General features: G+C 41.8%; 1 protein-coding gene across 2 annotated transcripts in view; it reads right to left on the reverse strand.

The window, feature by feature from the left end:
- Nucleotides 1-22716, reverse strand: part of TMEM131 (transmembrane protein 131) — a 183903-nt gene that overhangs the window by 151570 nt on the left and 9617 nt on the right. For both annotated transcript variants that reach the window (XM_077814779.1, XM_077814774.1), the window contains exon 2: nucleotides 4239-4300. In XM_077814779.1, the coding sequence (XP_077670905.1) occupies nucleotides 4239-4300 (62 nt within the window). The remainder of the gene's footprint in view (nucleotides 1-4238; nucleotides 4301-22716) is intronic.

The raw sequence follows: 22716 nt of genomic DNA on the forward strand, positions 1-22716 counted from the left end.
GGATGCGGTAAGTGTTCTATGTTGAGGCAGCCTCATGCTATGGAACTAGCTGTTCTTGCATGGTTCTATTTTTAATCAGAATGTAACAATTGAAGTGTTTTATATAAGAAAAACAACCAATTGTCATCTATTATATTTTGAAACAGAAACTAAGTCATGTAACTACATAACATAGTTACAGTTATGAGATTTTTCTATTTTGAAAATTTCTTACCTTCCCTCCATTTAAATTTCTCCAAAGAAGTTCTGTTAATCCAAAACCAGGGAATAATTTGGGAAGTTTGATAAAAATCTAGAATGATATTTTTAAGTTACAGTACATGGGAAATGAATGGTTTTCCATATTTTAAAGGGTGCTCACCATAGGCTGCCCATTACTCATTCAAAAACAACGTAGACTATAACGTTGAAAACAGTTTTAACCATTAGATTTCCCTCCTCTGAATTCTTAAGTCTGACTACAGCTACTGCTGATCACTGTGGCACACCATAGATTAAATGCCACTACCACTGACAGAAGGACTAAGGAGAGTTCAACCACTGGCCATGTGCTAGCAGTGACACCCATAAGCGGTTTCACAGACTTGCTGAAGTGGCCTGCAACAGCCATGAAGTCCTCAAATAAGAACACTGGCAACATGTGAGAATGCTTCCTCCAAGCCAGACTTTGAAGAGATCCTTTAAAATTACAGGCTCTTTGGGGCAGGGACTGTCATTCCCTATGTTTCTAGATCACTTAGTACTTAGCACAATAGATCCTGCCTCTAAGCACTCTTGCAATATAAATATTAAATACCTTATAATAAGTTCCAGATCCCTTGTTCCCACCCCAGCTAGCAGGGTGACTCTTGAGCAACTAGCTCCTACTTTCCCCCACAAGTCTTCCCATTTTCTGTTCACTGATATTCAACTCAGTCCTCTACAAATCTGTGGTTTCCCCCCTCCTCTACTTCCATCCTCCACTCTAGGCTCTCTCTAGCTTTTTTCCACATCTTCTGCAGGATTCAATTGCACCACCCCCTCTCTATTCCTAACAAAGTTGGCCTGGATGAACAGAAAAGCACCCTGCTCCATTCCTTAAGGCTACCTGCTGATTACGATGCCTCAGCTGGTGAACAGGAAAAGGAAGTCATTTCTGCTTCCCACTAAACTACCAGGCAGCATGTAGGTGTGACGCACTCTATACATAGAGTGTGAATATAATGTAACTAAAATATGCATCGTACAAAAGGTCTCCTGTAAGGTATCATTACAAAGCTTATAATTACTAAGTGTGGTCATCCTATTTGTACAAATGTATCACTCTGGTATCTGAAACTAGAAATATGAAATATAACTCTGAGGGCTTATTGTCGTTATGCAAAGTGTGGGCCAATAATGGTGGTTTGAATACTGATGGCTCCCATCAACCAGGACAATTGACTGTGGATGGCTCTGTTTGCAGGCAGGCCTTCCTGTGAGTCAGGCTGGGAGGAATCAAGGCTTGGGGGTCTCACAGGACATGTGATCATGTCACCTGAACTGGAATCCATCTTTAACCTGGTCATCTTCCACTGAGAAGGAGTGGGAACCCAGAGGGACAAAGGATTCCCACCTTATGCAAAAGATATATAAGTGGGTGGAACAGAACAAGGGGGGAGCCATCATGGGGAATCCCCTAGCTACCACCTGAGCTGAAACAAGGGCTGTACCAGGGGAAAGGATTGTGTCCAGACTAGGAAGGTGTCCAGCTCCAGTCTGTGAAAGAAACTTATTGAAACATCTCTAAGGGTGAGATTTTATCTATATTCAGTTTTTATTACTGAATTAGACTTAGACGGCGTGTTTTATTTTATTCTGCTTGGTAATTCACTTTGTTCTGTCTGTTACTACTTGGAACTACTTAAATTCTACTTTCTGCATTTAATAAAATCACTTTTTACTTATTAATTAACCCAGAGTATGGATTAATACTTGGGGGGGACAAACAATTGTGCATCTCTCTCTATCATTGTTACAGAGGGAGAACAATTTATGAGTTTACCCTGTATAAGCTTTATACAGGGTAAAACAGATTTATTTAGGGTTTGGACCCCATTGGGAGTTGGGCATCTGAAAGACAGGCACACTTCTGTAAGCTACTTTCAGTTAAGCCTACAGCTGTTGGGGGACGTTGTTCAGACTTGGGTCTGGGTTTGCAGCAGGCTAGCAGGTCTGGCTCAAACCAGGCAGGGCACTGAAGTTCTAAGCTGTCTGGGCAGGAAAGCAGGGGCAGAAGTAGTCTTGGCACATCAGGTGGCAGCTCCCAGGGGGTTTCTGTGATCCAACCCGTCACAGTAGGAGCAAGGGATCACTGAGAATCACTTTTGAAATTTCAGGTTAGAGAGTACTCCAAATACCCCAAATGTTAACATTGTGAGCAAACTGACTCTTGGACCTCCATGCATCAGAGAACTCTAGGAGAGAGAAGTCACTGAATACGTGATGAACAATAGATGTAAGCATTATTGACTTGCCACCACATTTTGTAATATCACTAAAATGTGAAATGTGACTAATGATAGTTACATTTTCCATCAACTTCCTGGCAGAGATTAATTGGTGTAAGCCCTGGAGTATTCAGTTCTCAATGACTGAGATCTGCAGGCCCTGTGATGTATTCTATAACCATTAACCCAGAAATGTTACTCTTGACCGCTGCATTAGTACCATGACTCTCCTAGTGCCTACTGTATACTTCGAGGTAATAGCTTTTACAAGCTCAGGTGAGCTACAAGTAGAGTTTACAATCTCTGTAAACCCTGAAACAAATAATTGAGTCAAATGCAGAATTACACTGCTCTCGATCTCCACCCAATTCGTAAGCACTACTGGATTTTAAGCTGATTAACTATCATAAGACCAAGTACCGAAGGGCTCTCAGTTGTCATGAATTTCACCATCTTCCCAACTGTGCTGGCAACAAATGAGAAACGTGGGACTTGCCTATATAAAAAGGTTGCACAAGTTTAGTTTAAGGTATGATTTTAACCTGGCTTATTTAGTTAAACTAGTGTAAACCCTTGTAAGGACACTTATTTCAGTTTAAATCAGGTTTATTTCTGTTTACCTTAACTCAATTAAAGAATCATTTTAAGCAAGACAAAATTAAGTCACTAAAATCAAAATAAGAGTATCCACACAGGGGGTTTGTACCTATTTAGAACTGATTTTCGTTTAAATCATACCTTAAGTTAAATTAGTGCAACTTTCTCACACACACAAGGCCTTGCACATTAGGCAGAGCCCTGAGTATAAATGTAATTATGCACATGTATCACTTGCCACTAGATTGTGCTTCATCATTTTTTTTAAATGAGACCTTAGATTAGATTTCTACCCATGATGGTTGTGAAGACAACCTTCAAAATGGATGAACTATAGACCGCCTGAAACAAAAACTTAGAGAAACATGAACAACCTTGTTCATCAAGGGTGTTAACATCAAAGTCCAATGACAATTTAAATCTCAACATTAGCAATTTCATTGCTGATCAATTTAGCTGAATCAAGCCAAGGCACTACTGTTATTTTTGGACATAATGGCAGGCACTAAGGCAGTATACAGTAGGCCAGTTACCATCAAAAGGTTGCAGGAGCAAGAAACAAGGAACTCAAACAGCCCTGCCAAATGCAAAGTAACCTAAGCTACTATCACTTAAGCTCGACTGGTGGCAGTAAAGGTAGGAGTGGTAGTACAAACAAGGTACTGGCAGCCAATGATGTTTTAAGCCCTGCTCGGAGCAGGTGCACATGACACAGGGACTGATAACAGTGCCAGCTACCTAGAAACCTCTCTACACTAATGGTCCCCCTCATCCCTCTCCCACTCACTCTGCTACCACCAATGGGCTGAAAAAGTGGTAGTATTGGTGGGCAATGTTAGCAAAAGTTATGCCTAGTGTACACACAGACTTTGCGATGCCCGTACCTAATGTTCCATTCAAATGAATAATACTGCTCATACAATGCAGTTTAATTATTTCTATTGGCTTGCAGCAAGACAATAGAAAAAATATGTTGAAGATTTCATAAAGTCAGTTAAGAAAATCTACAGTTTTAGCGGTACTTCCTAATTTACTTAAATCAAGATCCACTAAACCAAGAGACATTGAACAACAGCTAGCAAGTTGAAAAAGGGATGAAAGTTACAGAATTGGTAAAAGACAGAGGTGATCTAAAACTTTAAACTGATATGTTCTTATTTTATGACTGTTTACCTGCAATAAGCCTCCTTCATTGAAACGTAGCACTTCTATTATGCTATCCGACTGGATGAAAGCTGTGAAGTAAAGGGAAAGCTAGTTACTGAGAGAAATATTCTTTATCCCATAACATTAACAAATGTAACTGGAAGTGTTATATTTGCCTTACACAAACAGTTTATTTGAAAGCTACAGTTCCTTAAGTTACATGAGTATCCAGCACCATATGAAAATCCCAGCACCCCCCATAAGAAAATCCCAGACTTTTGCTATGAAAGATGAGGGGCAACAACCAAAGCTTCAATACCATGTCTTAGTGACTAACCCTCTGACTATCCCACCAAAGATACACAGCTCAATTCCAAGTCCTCTGTGCAAGCACCACATTTTTCTTAGTTCTGAATCCAATTTTTCTAGTGTAACTGAAGGACTGGTTGAATTAAATGTCAGCAATTCATCCAAGCTGCTTATTCATGAAGGAAGCACGACCATGGCAGTATAGCCGCTGATTAGCTATTTTTAATCAATAAGCATCAGTAGTGATCATCCTGGTCAGACACTGAAATATAACGAAAAATGGTAACTGAGCATCATTCTTTAATTTCTAGTTTAAAACTAACTAGAACTCAACTACTTCAGTTGTCTGTCTTAATTTTGACTTCCATTATATCCTAAAAGATTTTAGAGTAGTGAATAACAGAGTGCATTACAGATGTCGTATCTGCAAAGTTCAAGACAAAAACCCTCAAATACTTGAGGTTCATTTCATATCAGCAGTAGAGCTGGTCAGCAAAATTGAAACATTTTTTCCATAACACTTCACTGGTTCATCAAAATCTAAATATTTTGTGGAAACTGATTCAGACAGACTTCTGATGAAACCCTGCCTGGTCTCCTCCTAGCTCATCCTCCTAGTTCTAGGGCAACCCTGCCATGCAGAGTGCCTTGGAATTGGGGACCACCGGGCTACCTGGATCCACTGACTCACTGCGAGTTGGGGACCTCAGCTCCCAAGGCCCTTGGTAGCCTGCAGCACATCAAGCACTCCCAGGATCCTGGTTCCCCTTCAGCCCACTGGATGAGCCTCAGAGCTTGGGAGGCAGTGCTCCCAGGGCTTCCCATTCCTGGCTCTTGGTCAGCCCAATAGGCCTACTAGTGAAGGCCCGACTTCCAGGCTTCCTGGGTCCAAGGCAGCCCATCAGGGGGCCAACGTGGAGTCAGGAACTCTGTAAACCAGGGGTGGCCAACCTGAGCCTGAAAAGGAGCCAGAATTTACCAATGTACATTGCCAAAGAGCCACAGTAATACGTGTGCAGTGCCTCCTACCCACCGGCAGCCCTGCCAATCAGCACCCACCCATCCTGATCAGCTGTTTCGTGGCGTGCAGGAGGTTCTGGGGGGAAGGGGAGGAGTGAGGGCATGGCAGGCTCAGGGGAGGGGGCGGGAAGGGGTGGAGTGGGGTCAGGGCCTGTGGCAGAGCCAGGGGTTCAGTGAGCACCCCCCGACACATTGGAAAGTTGGCGCCTGTAGCTCCAGCCCCGGAGTTGGTGTCCATACAAGGAGCTGCATGTTAACTTCTGAAGAGCCATAGTTTGGCCACCCTTGCTGTAAACCCTGCCAACTGCAGACTGAAATAAATAAATCATCAGTTTCACTGCCGCTCACAGCAGCTAGTCAGTGGCTGAACTGATCAGACTCGATGAATTTGAGTCAGCAGCTGCCAGGGCTTCCAGGGTCACCACCTTCAAGGCAGCCAAGCTGGTGGGTAGCTGGAAATGCAAGGGAGCATATTTCATTTAAAAATACTGCATTTCAGTATTTCCAAAATGAAAAAAATTGCTAAGTTTCAGTTCTGTGATTTTAAATTGTGGTTTTTCATCCCATTTGGGACAAAAAAACATTTAAAAAACTCAAATTTGTGCAGAACTGAAGTTTGGTTTCCCAATTAGCTCTAACCAGATTGATTTGCTTTCCGTAGCGCTAAGGAGAAGATACTGCACTGGATGCCTGCTGGGGTAATTCTCTTAAGGTGGCGGCGTTTAACTTTTTCCCCCCCAACACGGGCGAGCTCCCTTCAAAGTTTGATTCACTGCACAATATTCAGCTACTGGGGCCAAGGGCGAGAAGTCAGCCCTGATCTATAATGTGTTGCCATTAGACCACTGAGGCAACTTTCTTGGCCCTTCCCTTCTGTTTCAGCAGCTAAAGCAAAATATACCATTATCCAATTTATTTATTCAATCTAATTATGGAGTTTAGTTTATAAAAAGTCTCAGAGGTCTAGTCTATAAATATAGTGCTATGTAAAAAGTAGTATTTTAATGTACTCTGCAGAGCCCTTTCAGCTAATTTTGCTAAGTGAGCTGTAGCTCACGAAAGCTTATGCTCAAGTAGATTGGTTAGTCTAAGGTGCCACAAGTACTCCTTTTCTTTTTGCGAATACAGACTAACCCGGCCGCTAGTCTGAAACCTAACAAAATACTGTTTTTCCTCACAGTGCAGTTATGGAAGAGAGAATCTACTTTATCCTACCTTACACACTGACAATATTTTGCATTTCAATTACGGAATCTTTATTATTGATAACAGAAAGAACACAGTTTGCTTTTGAGTTCACAGGCTGAGTTTATAAACTTTGCAGTTAGAAACAACATGTTTTTACTTGTGAAGTGAGAAGAGGATACAGAACCCCAGGATGTCATTTTACAGCATTGCTTTGTCAGCCTCCAAACTTTAGAACTCAAAAGCAAAGTTTCAAATACAAGGCTGCAAATACAGCCCAGCTCATCCTGGTATGCTTCAGTATTATGTGGGGCTCCAAATAGTTAATCTTAGCATAAGTGTTCTGTAGTATCTTAACAGTGGCATTAGTGGGAACAGGTCATTCTAGTGTCAGCTTGCTTTTGTGTATTTGAGTTACAACCTTAATGTTTTCCAAACACTCCTGTGTAGATCAATTAAGTTATGTTAAATATGCAAACAAAAAAGCAGTAATTGTCTTAATCTATTAACTCTGTTTTGTATTACAGAGTGCCTATCCTAGCAATCAAGCACTTATTTACAAAATTACAAACTACAAAGGAAAAAAAAAATCAATCAAAAGCCATTTAATTTAGCTCCTATATCATATCATCAAGCTCATTAGGACTTGGGCTCTGAATCCCTAACTGCAAAGTCAGTGGAATCTCAACTGAGAAATTACAACCATCAGTCCTAGAAAGTTTAATCCTAGTAACTCAGAACATGAGTCTTCCAGTCAAACTAACTGCCAATTCAAGTATAATAGACAAGTTCTCAGGTAACCCATAATTTTTGACTTGTATATGTCTTGAACCCACCCAGGCCATCCAGGACTTTAAAGGTGAGGTGCAATGGAAGTACAGTAGTGAGTAGAAAAAGACAGCATTGACAGAAAAGCTTTTTTAACCAGTCCATTTTTAAACACAATATCAAGAATTTTAGATCTGGTCTTCAATACTCTACCCAGAAATTTATCCTGGAGAACTTCATGTAGCTTTGAAGCTCTATGCTTTTAACTGAGGGACAAAGTGAGAGATCAGGCTGGGCTGAATTTTTAGCAAAGAGATCCACCACTCCACACTACAATTTCAAGTATTTGAGTTACAACTGTGTTAAAAAAAAAAACCACACACACACACACTGTTGTAAGAATTTGTGAAGAAGAACATTCCTTCCCCTCAATCGAGTTTTAGTTGCTTGTTATCTGTGACGACATACTTCTGTAAATTCTCCAGTTGTAAAGTCTTTGGGGGGAAAAAAAGGGTAGACAGGACTTGAGTATAATGTAACATATGCTGGAACACCTACCTTCCATTAAAATACCACTTTCACACCTTCTACATACATCGTAACTCAGCAAAAGAGGCAAAGAGCTCTTTTTTCCCCCAACGCATGTGCCACGTAAAAATCAGAGGTCCTGAACTGCATGCTGAAATGACTGTAGCCTCAGGAGGTTCAAATTCGTAAACAAAGAATGTACTGCAGTTGCAGTGGGGGAGGTTTAGGTTGGATATTAGGAAAAACTTTTTCACTAGGAGGGTGGTGAAACACTGGAATGCATTACCTAGGGAGGTGGTAGAATCTCCTTCCTTAGATGTTTTTAAGGTCAGGCTTGACAGAGCCCTGGCTGGGATGATTTAATTGGGGACTGGTCCTGCTTTGAGCAGGGGGTTGGACTAGATGACCTCCTGAGGTCCCTTCCAACCCTGATATTCTATGATTCTATGATACTTTTCCAAAAGTCACTACTGTAACTTAACACACAGCAGCTCACACTCTATAACTATGTCAGAGTGTCCTACGACCAAGCAGCTTGAGTACAGGCAGCTCTCCTTTAAAACCCACAAGCTTCCTCAGCCACTCTCTAAGTCATTTTTGTATTTCATATATCTTAAACCTTCTGCAACATCTGCTGCTTTATGTTTAAGTGAGTGATTATTTTAAATAAAAGTGCCCTTCATCATTATATCACTTCACAAGACATGTTTTCAGAGAGCAAGTGACAGTTAGAGCTAGGCGAAGTCACGGCCAGCAGCCAAACTGTGCAGCGGTGCTTCACAGCAGCGGTGGCTCCCAAGTCAGCCTGTGGTTAAGCTTCTGTGGTTAAACCTTTTATTTTAGGTGACATACTCACTGACTCTCAAACCTTTGTTTCCATTTTCATAAAAGCAAAGCAAAACTTGAGTGAATAACTGCAGCTTAACAACATTAAATTTGCGTTGCATGTAACTTCTCAGACTCCCACTCTGATTGAACTCACTAAATTCAGATGAGGAGTCTTGGGAAGTTGTATTTTAAAATTTCCTTTACAGACAGCTTGCCCATTTTTAGTCTAGCCAGGGGAAGTCTCCTGTAAAGTAGATAACTGCACATCACTGACAGAAGTGATGTCATAAGCAATAGTAGCTAGTAAAAGTATTGTAGCCCATATATGCTGGCCATTCAGTGATATGCTTCAAGATGCAACCTCAAAAACTTAAATTCTTCGTTTAAGACAGCTTTCCTATTAAGCAACTTTTTTTTGTCTTCCTTAATATTCATACACCTCAGGTCACTCAAATATCTTTCTTCTAAGTTAACTTTCTACTGTCCCAACAATCCTTTCGCAGAGAAACTGAAATAATCCACAATCACTCATAGCAACTGATTGTGATGTTACTGGAAAAGGCAAAAGAGAAAACACAGGAAAAATGTTATGCATACATAAACATCTTAATAAATCTCTAAACATTTGAAAACAAATCTAGTAGTCTAACAGTTGTTAAATATACATAATATCTGTCAGAGCAAAGACATATTTGCACAAGGTGTGATTTAACATTCAGTTGGACTGCATAATTTTGATCCAATGTTTTTATACTAAAAGCTGCTTTATGAACACTTAAGTAATGAGACATGAATTTCTGTTCAGTAAATAATATTGAAGTAAGAAAGCTCATCAAGTTAGTTTGGCAAATATGCTGTTGCATGTGATTATTTAAATTCCACAACTTGGAACAGTCATTTCTGAAGTGTAAAACTTTAAAAACAAATGTTAAACATGACATGCTGAACCATCAGACACTCATTTGGTGACAATTGCCAGACACTGCAATATTACAGTGATTAGGCCCGTAAAAGGATGTAGATAGTCAGAAAGTCATTCCTTTTACTTCCCTCTTGTTTGATCTTCCCTTGTCATGTCGCATGTTTAGACAGTAAACTCTTTGGGTCAAGAACCCTGGTGTTTTTTAATTGTAAGGTCCTAGCTTACTTTGAAGTACGGTAAAAACAAGTAATTTCTTGCCTATGCCACCATCCTTCAGGTTGATACAGCTACAGGCCGCACTATCCAACACCACCAACCAACCTCTTGTTTCCTGCCCTAAATCAAATGTGTAGGAGTTAATACAAATATGCATGTGAATATATTTCTCTCTCTCATTCCCTAGTAAGGAAATACCATTTACCAAATACAGATAGTCTTCAGCCCCTGTCAAGGTTCCTTCCCCACTCTGAACTCTAGGGTACAGATGTGGGGACCTGCATGAAAAACCCCTAAGCTTATTTTTACCAGCTTAGGTTAAAACTTCCCCAAGGTACAAACTATTTTACTTTTTGTCCCTGGACTTTATTTCTGCCACCATCAAGCATCTAACAAATATAACAGGGAAAGAGCCCACTTGGAAACTTCTTTCCCCCCAAAATCCCCCCAAGCCCTACACCCCCTTTCCTGGGGAAGGCTTGACAAAAAATCCTCACCAATTTGCATAGGTGAACACAGACCCAAACCCTTGGATCGTAAGAATAATGAAAAAGCAATCAGGTTCTTAAAAGAAGAATTTTAATTAAAGAAAAAGTAACAGAATCACCTCTGTAAAATCAGGATGGTAAATACCTTACAGGGTAATCAGATTCAAAATAGACAATCCCTCTTGGCAAAACCCTAAGTTACAAAAAGACACAGAAACAGGAATATACATTCCATTCAGCACAATTTATTTCATCAGCCATTTAAACAAAACAGAATCTAACACATATCTAACTAGATTGCTTATTAACCCTTTACAGGAGTTCTGACCTGCATTCCTCCTCTGGTCCCGGCAAAAGACAGCACAGACAGAGAGAACCCTTGGTTTCCTCCAGGCACTCCAGCTTTGAAAGTATCTGGTCTCCTCATTGGTCATTTTGGTCAGGTGCCAGCAAGGTTGTCTTAGCTTCTTAACCCTTTACAGGTGAAAGGGTTTTCCCTCTGGCCAGCAGGGATTTAAAGGTGTTTACCCTTCCCTTTATATTTATGACAGCCCCATACAAAACACATAATATGCTTGGGCCTGGGACACAAATACAGATCTATAATCCATCAGAAAACCAGAAGAAGGGTTAATTTGGAAAAAAAAAAAAACCTCCAAAACAAGGTAGCACTTAGCACCATAGCTTCCTAACCAACACCAGAAAGTTATAAAGTTGTACTGTACAACCAATATACTAAACTGAATAAGTTTGTATTCAGCCCAACACCTCTAAAATGTATCATGCCTCCTGGTGCCTAAAGACAGCAATTTAGTTTAGGTTTCAGAGTAGCAGCCGTGTTAGTCTGTATTCGCAAAAAGAAAAGGAGGACTTGTGGCACCTTAGAGACTAACAAATTTATTTGAGCATAAGTTTCATGAGCTACAGCTCACTTCATCGGATGCATTCAGTGGAAAACCTGAATTCCACTGAATGCATCCGATGAAGTGAGCTGTAGCTCACGAAAGCTTATGCTCAAATAAATTGGTTAGTCTCTAAGGTGCCACAAGTCCTTCTTTTCTTTTTGCAATTAACTTTGGTTTTTGATCTCCATGATCTAAATACATGAGGCAAAGGATGACAAAAAGAGATGTAGTAAATACAAGCAGAGTAATTAAAGTAATGGTAGGCAGGCATCATGTTAGTTCCACCTTTTATTTTTATGTTAGGGAGAAGAATTGCTCAGTGTTCTTTTTAAAATATTTCTTTATATATTTATAAAATCAGTGAGTGTCTCCCCTCAGTCTTTTCTTTAGAATGACTACATTCCCAATTCTAAACCTTTCCCTTATGAGTCTTATTTATGAAACTTGTTACCATCTGTTCTCTGAATTATCTCCAAATTTGTCACTTTGGAAGTGTGATGCCTAACTTACCAAAATGGGTAAAAGCCAATGAAAAAGAAAAAAAAAATCTTTTGTACTCTACATTAATTTTTAAATTAAATTTTCCAACCCATTCTCTATGACTAAGCTCACTGCGAGCTAATTATAACCATGAGCCAATCACAATATGCTCAATAATGTCATTCATTGTATAGCTATGTACTTGTCATTATATCAAGATTCATAGCATGCATTCGCACACATTAGTATGTTAGTATAACTAGAACTGGATGAGTAAGTTTTATAGCCTTGACAATACCTGACACAAAAACAGACTACATTAGTCTTCCCAATCTTTCCCCCAGCAAATATAAAAATTGAGACCACTCGATTTGAAAAAAAACACCATAGATTTTTTTTAAAAAACAACTTATTTGGTTCAGATGAGCTATAAAGTACACTTTGATCTTGCTCAAATGAAACACTGAGATTTTTGAACAAAGTTATAGTCCATAGTCCACCCAATAGAACAGACATTACTAATAGGATGATGGATAACCTACGAGAAGGAAATTGAGCAGCATGTGGAATACTTGAAGGGAAAAAGTAATGTGTCTTAATAGGTGTCTAATATATGCAGTGATACGAAGGAGAAGGAAAACAAGAGAGGAGTTTGCACTTGGGAGAAATGGACAGCATGCCATGAAACATATACATAGGATATATGACTGCCATGCTCACTCTGTGAAACTTTTCATAAAAAACTTAGAAATTCCAAGAACAGAAAATAGTGTTGAAAGTTGTATGCTTTCAGTAAAAACCACTTTTCAACAGTTTCATTGGAGAACAGAAGCTTATTCTGGCACAAGACACACAGACAAATTAGGCAGCTGATTGCTGCAAGCTGTTCAAAAAAGGCCTACTCTCATTAGAGATGAACCAACTGATTCAAGTAACACAAAAACCAGCCTGAACTTTTATCTGTCTCCTAAGACATAATATTTTGGGTTGAGAATTCAGAACATCACTCTGCCCCTACATCACCTCACAGTGCTCTAGGGGCAGAAAAGGACCAGCCAGCTGTCCCTTTCAAACGAGGTGCTCTTGCTGATTTTGTAGCCAGATGACCGGTTTTCTTCCTTTGCAGGGGTCTGTGCACAGATAAAACAAAATCTTCTCTAAAGGGAGTCTAGATGGAACCATCATGGCCAAAGTTATAAATATACATTAAGAGAGCATCACAGACCACCTGCAAAACATCCACGGGGAACTGGACTGAGACCAAAAACTCATGTCATATAGAACTTTCATTTGCTCTTTTCACTTCCCCATGACCTTAAACACCCCCTCCCCTTCCTGCCCTCCCTTCTCCAGCAAAGGGCTAACACTTGTGTGGAAAATACTCAGTGACAATTAAACCATCTACAACTGAAGTAGAGATTTTATACAAGGCTAAAAGTGTACCAACTAGGTTTTTAAAAATAAATATATAAACAGATTAAGCTAAACTGGAAACAAAGTAACTTTTGTTGAATAACTAAGAACAATGCATTTGTTTTGTGGTAGTCTTATCACAATTTGTACATACTAGTTTTGAAACTCAAGACAGAAAAACATTGAGACAAAGCAGGACAGACACCTTTTGCTATTCCTTTTTATACAGTAGCTCTTTACTTCAGTGAATGCTTTCTGGGAGTTGTTACATGATTTCTTTTTCCTGTAGCTGGACATGGATTTTGTCCACTTGTCTCATCCACTTTTAGTTTAGCTTTGCATCAGGGTTTGCTTTAGTAGTTCTATTAGTAAAGTCCTGTTTTTGAAAGCCAGCCATAAACAGAAGGTGCCAACACACTCCTGATTCATACAGGAGATGGACAAGAGCACTTTAACCTAGCCTGGGGGAATGGAAGTGAGTCAGCCTCAGGCCCTGTTCAAACAGACCCTACTCTAGGGGCACCTGTCACTTTTTAAGAGCTAGAAAAAGCGTACCAAGGTTTCTCTTCAAAGAGAGCAAGAAATTCCACTAACATGATGTGCTGGGCAAAAAAAGAGTTTGCAAGGAACTATGTATGCCTACTAGTAGAAAGAGATTAAGTGCTCTCACTGACTGTTACCCATACTTAGAGGTTTCAGAGTAGCAGCCGTGTTAGTCTGTATCTGCAAAAAGAAAAGGAGTACTTATAAATTTGTTAGTCTCTAAGGTGCCACAAGTACTCTTTCTTTTTACCCATACTTAGATGATCTTTTGTTCCAATGCACAGATGACCCCTAATGCCGATGAGAATTCAAATGTACAACATTGATGGGACTCTTGTCCGGGAGTGTGCAAGTCGCATGCACACACTAGTGTGACCAGGGACAGCTGCCAGTGAGCCTGGTGCCTGTCCCAGTAGGCAGGGCTGGGGGCAGCACAGCCACACCGGAGGAGCTGCACAGGCTGGGCGCTGGCTTCTGCGAGCAGCAGCCCGACATGCTGCTGCTTTCACCGCTGTGGTTCCTGGCCTGGTCACTGACTGTTACCCTGTTGGTCTCACTTGTTGTCACTAGAGCCCTGCAGCTCTGTAGATATAACCTTCTGTATCAGCACAGGGCTCTAGTTTTTTTTACTTTTTATGCATCACCACCAGTAGTAAGGCTCAGTAACCTAAACTAGGCCTTCAGTTATACCTCTGCCAATCTACTGTTTTCATTTGCACAGTTATAACTGATTGGAACTAATGTCGAAACAGAGTTACTCACAACGTATCACTTAACAGTGAAAGGGGCAAAGCAACAGTCACTCCAAGCTGTCACTGTCCTTTGCCCCATCCTCCCCAGTTAGGGTTGCCAGGTGTCTGGTTTTCAACCAGAAAGTCCAGTCCGAAAGGGAAACTGGCGGTTTCCAGTCAGTACTGCCCGCACACTAAAAGTTGGTTACCAGAGTAACTGCAATCAGCCTCCCCACCAAGAGGGAAGAGCAGCAGCTGCTACCTGGAGGAGCTGGTCAGTAGTTGACAGAGAACTAGCTCCCAGACACAAAGCTCCAGCCTCCGGTGGAGAGGTAGGTACCAGTGCCACCACTGCCCCTCGCTCCATATTCTGACCTTTCCCCAATTCCTCCTGGCCCCTCGCTTCAGGGACTGACCTCCCCACTGTGCCTCAATTGCCCCCAGACCCCCTCTCCTTTTTTAAGTCAGAGCCTGACCGCTGTGTCCTAACTGGGCAGGCGGGAAGGCTCCACACCAGCTCCTCCCGGCCTGGCTCTGCAGGCGGCAGGTGAGTCCCGCGAGAGGGGGGCAGAGTGAGCAATGGGGGGGTAAGGTCTCCGGGAGAAGAGGCAGAGCAGGGGATGGGGCAGAAATAAAGCAGAAAAAGCCTTCCTTTTGGAAAGTGCATTAATATTACCTAGATATTGTTTAGCAAAGTGACTAAATACCTTGTACCATGGAAGCACAGATGAGTAGGAAGAGGCGGGCTGAAACATGTAATAAGATCAGAGAAGAGAGCGCATGGGGGAGTACAAGAACAGAAAAAGTGATGAGGGCAAAACAAGAGGAAGCATACAAAAGGAGAGATCATCATAGGCTTTTGGAAAAGAACAAACCACAAATATTAGTTAAGAGAGCACAATATATATTTGGAAGTTCCAATGTGTTTAACTGAAAAGAATTCAAATTGAGTCCATCTGCCTGAGAAACCTTAAAGTAGACAGATTCTCAAAGGTGGATGTACAACACCTTCCCAAAAAATCAGACCCTTTTATAGAGTAAAACTTTAAAATGAGACGCAACTATCATCATCATCCAGTCTGACCTCCTACATAACAAAGGCCATGTAATTACTGTGTCAAGACCATAACTTCTGTCTGAACTAAAGCACCTTTTAGAAATTGGTTTAATCTGTATTTAGAGGTTTCAAGTGAAAGAATTCCCTGCATCCTTTACTAAATTGTTCCAAAGATTAATTAACCTCATGGTTCAAAACATGCACCTTTTTTCCAGTCTGAATTGGTCTAGTTTTGGTTTCCAGTCATCGGATTTTCCTATGCCTTTGTCCGATTAAAGAGCCCTCTATCAGAAATCTCTTCCCTAGGTAGGTACTTCTAGATCATGATGAAATCACTTCTCAACCATCTTAGATAAGATCTATGTATCTTAAGTCTCCCTAAAAGACTAGTTTTTCAGAACACAAAATCATTCTTGCATCTCTTTTCTGAATTCTTTCCAATTGGGGAAAAAAAAAATTCAAGTGTTGATACCAAAACTGGACACAGTAATCGTTTCACCAACACCATTTCACTTGGTGAAATTCCACGGCCTCCTATGTTAGGCAGGTGGTCAGGCTAGATTAAATGAAGGTTACTCAACTGTAACTGGAGTTCTTCAAGTGGTCTCTGCACATTCCTACTTATTGGATGCACCTGCAATGGAGCCTGGGACCTGGAATGTTTTGTAGAGGTGCCCACTGGAGCACACTTGTGCACCTTCCTTCACTGTTCCTAAACACTGAAGGCAAGGTACTCCAGTCACCTCTGCTCCTATCATCACCTTCTCAGATCCAAGACTATAATTAGGACTCTGAGGAAGAGGAGAAGGTAGGCAGGAAGTGTGAATATGCAAAGTCCATCTCAAAGAAGTCCAGTTACAGGTGAATAATCTTCATTTCTTCTTCAAGTGGCCTCTGTACATTTCCACTTATGGGACAGTTTGATCAACAGTACTGTCATGCAAGGAAGGTAGAGACAAGGAGTTCTAAATAAACAATGACAGAAGTAATGCTCTACTAAACAGAACATCTGATCAGAATGCTAGGTCTGCTGCAGAGATTGGCAACCTTTGGCCCGCAGCCCGCCAGGGTAAGCCCCCTGGCAGGCTGGGCCGGTTTGTTTACCTGCCGCGTCCGCAGATTCGGCTGATCGCAGCTCCCCTGGCTGCGGTTCGCCGCTCCAGGGCAATGGGGGCTCCGGGAAGTGACACAGGCTGAGGGATGTGCTGGCTACCGCTTCCCGCAGCCCCTGTTGGCTTGGAGCGGCGAACCGCAGACGTGGCAGGTAAACAAACCGGCCCGGCCCGCCACGGGGCTTACCCTGGCGGGCCGCGGGCCAAAGGTTGCCAATCTCTGGTCTAGTGCATAGCATTTTGTAAACACATGGCTAGAGCTCCATCCCGTAGCTCTGCAGATTTCCACAATAGGAATATGCCTAAGCCATGTCACAGAGGCCATTTTTTCCCTTGTGGAATGGGCTCTAATCCCTATCTGGAAAGGGAGAGGAACAGAGGCCAATTTGTAGCTCTGTTCAATGCACAGCATAACCCACTTAGATAGTTTTTGAAGAAATGGTCTGCCTTTTATTTTGTGCATAAAATTTTGTGACTTTTTAAAATGCTTTGATTCTATTTAGGTAGAAAGCTTTTAGTATCTGGTATGTGGATGTTTACATGATGTTTGGGAGGGAATATTGTTAGATAAATGATTGGCTGAGATGGAAATCAATTATTACTTTAGGAAAGAATTTAGGGTGGGGATGGAGAACAACTTTGGCTTTGCGGAAAACTGTGAAGGTCACATCAGTCATCAGCATGCAGTTTGCGTACTCTTCTAGCAGATGCTATGGCTATTATAAATGCTGTTTTGATTGATAGACAAACAGTGAACATTCAGAGGCTCAAAGGGCAGCTCCATAAATTGAGTAAGCACTAAATTAAGTTCCCATGATGGAGCTGAACCTTTGACTAGAGGATAGATGCTTACTAGACCTTTCATAAATCTCTTTACTGTGCCATGAGTAAATACAGTTCTGTTATCAATGAGTATGTGGTAAGCACATATGACAGCTAAATGAATTTTCACAGACAATAAGCAGATATCAGAAAGTTCCAAGCAACGCCCACAGAGACTGGATTGGAGCTGAAGCTGGGACTATGTTATTGGATGCCCAAACTGTAAGCCTTTTTCACTTGAAGTCGTAGACTTTGTGAGTTGATTGTTTCAGGAAATATATCAAGACGTGGCAACCGAACTAACAGATCTAGAGAGGTCCTATGGCCCATGCTATCAGGTGTACTGAATGGAAGATTGCAGTGATAAATCTGGCTGTTCTGAGACAACAGGTGATAGGGAGAAAAGACAGTCTTTTTGTTCTGTGTTTGTACAGCACCTAGAACAATGAGGTCCTGGTTCATGACTGGGGCTCCTAGGTGCTACAGTAATACAAGTAAATAAAATAAATAAATATACTCCTCTGGAGAGATGAAGGAAGCCTGGAAACCACTGTCATAACCATATTATTATTGACTGTGTCTTGCTTTATCTTCTGTGTTACTTTTTGGATGAGAGGAAACCAGTTGAGTAGAAATGCATCCTAAAAGGAATGCTCTCCTGCTCTCAAGCAGAACACTGGGCACTTGGCATTGTGCTTTGCTGCAAACAGATCTATTTACAGATAACCCACAGACATGCAAAGATGTCATCTGGTGGTGTGTTTACAGACCATTCATGCTGTTCTCGTCTGCTCCAGCTCATTTGACCTGCCAGGTTGTTGCTTTTGCCCACCTGATGTAGAGCTATGTGGTAAAGTGTGATGATACACCAATTCCACGGCGCTACAGCTTCTCTGCACAGCTGAGTGGAATGACCTCCTCTACTTGTTTACAAGTAAGGAAGGAAAACTTTGAGAGCGCAGTAAATTGCCCTCATTATTAGTATGTATTTTTTCCCCACACAGCCCGATGACAATGAATTAGTAATTTGTTGAAATAGGCTCTCCTCCCAAAGTTGGAGGCTCTGAAGGCGATACCTGTAGATAAAACAGGGGATTGATGCTCTCTCTCTCTCTTTCAGGACACTGCAACCCTTCTCTTGGGGGAGTCAACTTTGAGAACATGTTGTCTGAGCTTTAGAGATCATGTTTTGCTAACCATTGCTACAGAACTCTCATCTTGAGACAAGCATAGATGGGATTTGTAAGTGTAACTGAGATTGTGAGCCCCACCAGTCTGAAGAACAACATTACTATCTGGTAAGAAGTCTTGATGCCTGAGTATAGCTAACTGAATTTTCAGGAATCTTTCTTCTGGTAGGAAGGCTCTGCCTGCTTGTGAATTCAGATCTTCCCTAATGAAGGGAATTCTTTGAGTAGGAAGCATGATTTTTTCCCCCAATTTATTCTAAGTCCCAGTTTCTCCCAATGGAAGCAGGTGCAAGTCGTATCACTGGACAAGCTCTCTTATGATCCCTTAATGTGTGTGTCACATAACTAAGGGATACATGTACACCCTCTCTTAGATGTGCTGCCACCACAATTAAGTATTTTGTAAACATACAAGGGGTGATAAAAGGGTCAAATGTAAGGATTCTATACGGACAGTGATCTTCCTCCCTCCCCATTCCCCCCCACAAAGAAACGAAGGTATTTGCAATGTGAAAGCCAGAAAGATGTGGAAAATACGCATCCTTTTTCAAACAGAAAGCTCAAAACAAACTTGGGTGGGTAGGGAGGGAATTATTAATGGTAGAGTCAGCATGCACAATTTGAACTTTTTCACGAAGGAGATATGCGCTCTCAGGTTGAAGATGCTTTCAGATAATTTCTGATTCCAAAGAATCCCTTTCCCCTGAATTCCCTTAGAACTTCCTGTATGACCCCTACTTCTACGAACAAGTGAACCTCTGCTTTAAGTAGGTTCTTGTGAGTGGATTCCTGATGAGATCGGGAAGGGGTGGTATGGTGTCAAATTATATGTACTACTTCCTGGATCCACTTGTCTTTATGGATGAAACCACAGTTACTGGAGTGAGAAAATTGATGCTCAAAGGTGTGGAAGGAGGAGGGCGAATAGTTTAAGATTAGTTTGCAGTTCCGGAACCTCATATCAAAACTGTGGTCTAAAACCTGACACAGAAGAAAAGGGTATGATTTACTTGTCCTTTATTTGCTTGAAGCTCTTTTGCCTCCACTGCTGTTGAACTGGAAGTTGTTTGTGCAAAAGCATCTCTGAATGAAATACAAACTGATGATGAAGTGTATTGCTGTCTACAATAATTAAAGACAAGAGCTCCAAACTGTCTCCTTGAGGGTTAATAATCCCCTAGCAATCTAGCTGCTCATCTAGCATCTAATCTTCTCTAGGACTATCAGTCCTTGCACTGAGCAAGCCATCATCTATGAATGAAAGTTTTTCCACATGTGCTCTGGTTTCAGGTGGAAGATGAGATCATCTAAGGCCATGTCTATACTACAGACCTTAAAGCAGCTCAGCTGCACCAATGCAGCTGTAGTATCTCCCAGGTAGCCACTCTATGCTCATGCGAAGAGCGCTCTCTGTCAACATAATTAAACCCACGCCCAGTGAGCAGCGGTAGCTATGTCAGCGGGAGAGTGTCTCCAGTTAACATAGCACTGTCTACACCACTGCTTCTGTCAGTGTAACTTATGTTGCTCAGGGGTGTGTTTTTTCACACCCGTTAGTGACATAAGTTATACTGACAAAAGTGCTAGTGTAGATGTAGCCTAAGCCATGCATCTTGACCTACTGTGATAGCTGAAACCACTGTCGTTTCTGTAGTGTCTGAAGCATCAGATGAGGATCTAAGGGCTAGATCCACCAAAGGAACTTAGGCATTGCCACATCTAGCTTTCAGGTGATTTGCCACCCAGTGGAATCCACAGCCCCAAGTTTGACACCTACCTGGCTCCCTAACACAATGTTTGGGGAGAGTTAGGTGCTTAAAAACTGAATCCACAAAAGCCAGTCCATTGCACGTGGAGCTAGCCAGTAGAAAATGACTAGAAGGCGGTGAGTCTTAAGTCCTATCCTTCAAGTCAGTTAGGCACCGAGATATAAGCCAGAGGGAGACACCAATCTCTGCTTAGAATTCACAGTTCTAAATCTTTTCCTGAATTCCTTAAAGAGTTAGGTGCTAATCCTCCCCCAACCCATCCACATGAAACACTGAAGAAGGGGGGGGGGGGTAGTATGCCTCTTATAACTGTTACTCCAACGGTTAGGGTACTCACCTGGGCTGTACAAGAGGTGGATTCAATTCTCCTCTCTGCTTCATGTGGAGAAGGGATACGAACACATCTCTCTTTCAATCTCTCCTGTTGAAGCTTTGTCACTACATACAAGTATTTAAATATGTATACAGCCAGAGACTGTGAATGACTCTATAGACCAGCGGTTATGGCACTCACTTGGTCGGGTAGGGAAGGGACCCAGGGTAGTCTCCCTGTTCCAATGCATATTTACATATTGACACAGTGGAACAGTTTCAACAGGAGATAGAGACCCCCACTCCAAAACACCCCATAGCCCAGTGCTTAGGGCGCTCTCCTGATAGATGGAGACTTGTGTTCAAGCCCCTCCTCCACATCAGGCAGAGGGTTGAATTTCCCCGTTAGTTTAGTGTGTGGTTTAGGCCTACTGGATTAGGACAGGCAGGCGAGATTGGGAGGGGAATGCTTAGTTTGAGGATCCTACTGGGACTTAGGCACCCAGGTGCCTAGACTGAGGCAACTGTGAACATGCTCACCAGCAGAACTGTAGGCGCCTTGGTGACTAACAGCAGAAATGTGCATTCATACACATTTAGGAGCAGCTGAGTGGGGGTTCTGAGGACCTCAGTGCCATCTAAATGTTGGATTTAGGCACCCAAGTCACTTTGTAGATCTAGCCATGTCCATGTTTAGCTACTAGCTGTCCTTTTATTAAGGCTTTAGCCAATTTCCTTTGCTCTTCAGGCAGATCCTTACCAAAAAAGGCCATTTTGCCCCAGAGATGGTACTGATATCTAAACCTTTAGAGCCTGACAATTAGCAATCCTAATGCCTAGTGAGGCTGAGGAGAAAGCCATCCTGCCCAGAGTATTCAGCTTCTTACCCTCTGTTAAATGGGACAGAAGGCACTTGGGCTCTGAACTGCCGCAGCAACCACCAAGTTAGGAGCAGGAAGACAGAAAGAAAAACCCTTATGTGGTAACTGGTATAGCTTGTCCGCCTTCTTTGACACGGCTTGACCAGAGGCAGGATTTCCCCGAATAGTTTTGGTTGGTTGCAATAATGCTTCTAAAACCGAGTGCAGTGATCTTGCTATTAGGAGGACCCAATATATTGAATACTCAAAGACAGATCTCTTCTATGGACACAGATGTGTTCTTTAAAGGTGAAGCTATTCTGACCACAGTTCATGAAACTGAATAACATCTTCTGGTGAGGAAGATGCTGAAGTGACTCCCACATTGTCATCAGGGGGACGTTTGATCATTAGACTTCAAATCCACGTTCTGGTATGAGTCCCATCGGTTCCTCTTCTCTGAGCGAAGAAGGGGACTACTTTGGGACTACTATCTTTGGGAATGCTCAATATACCCAGATAATCTAAACTAAAATGATACATGAGATTTTCCCTGACCTTTAGGAGGTGCTAGATTTCTGTAAGGATGATGATTTGTACCAAGGAAGAAATTGCTAAATCTGCTAATATTTAGTATCACATTCCCAATCATAGTACTTACTTGGTTAACGATACAATCTTGTGTGTGTACTGCATGGAGCATTTAAGTAACATTTATTTGGGTCCACTTCTACCTCAGCTGACGGGAACTGAGCTGGTATATTAACCCACTTATCGTGATCTGATTCAGTGACAGATCGCAGATCCAATATCAGTTCCAAGGCAGTTAGTAAAGGGACAACTAATGCCTTGGAATTCTTGAAACGGAAAAGGGGGAGACAAAAGATGAGGTGTTTTAGGGGAAGGAAGTGGTATGGCTGGGGAAATCTGAATTTCCTCTGATCTTCTGTCTCTTTTCCAGTTGGGAGGTCGGAGCAGGAAGCGGCCCTATCACTCTGCCCAGGGAATATACAGTTCTCTATCTCAGTGGTTCACAAACTTTTTTTT

This window comes from Eretmochelys imbricata, chromosome 1 (genome assembly GCF_965152235.1).
Source record: "Eretmochelys imbricata isolate rEreImb1 chromosome 1, rEreImb1.hap1, whole genome shotgun sequence".
In the NCBI taxonomy this organism is placed as follows: domain Eukaryota; kingdom Metazoa; phylum Chordata; order Testudines; family Cheloniidae; genus Eretmochelys; species Eretmochelys imbricata.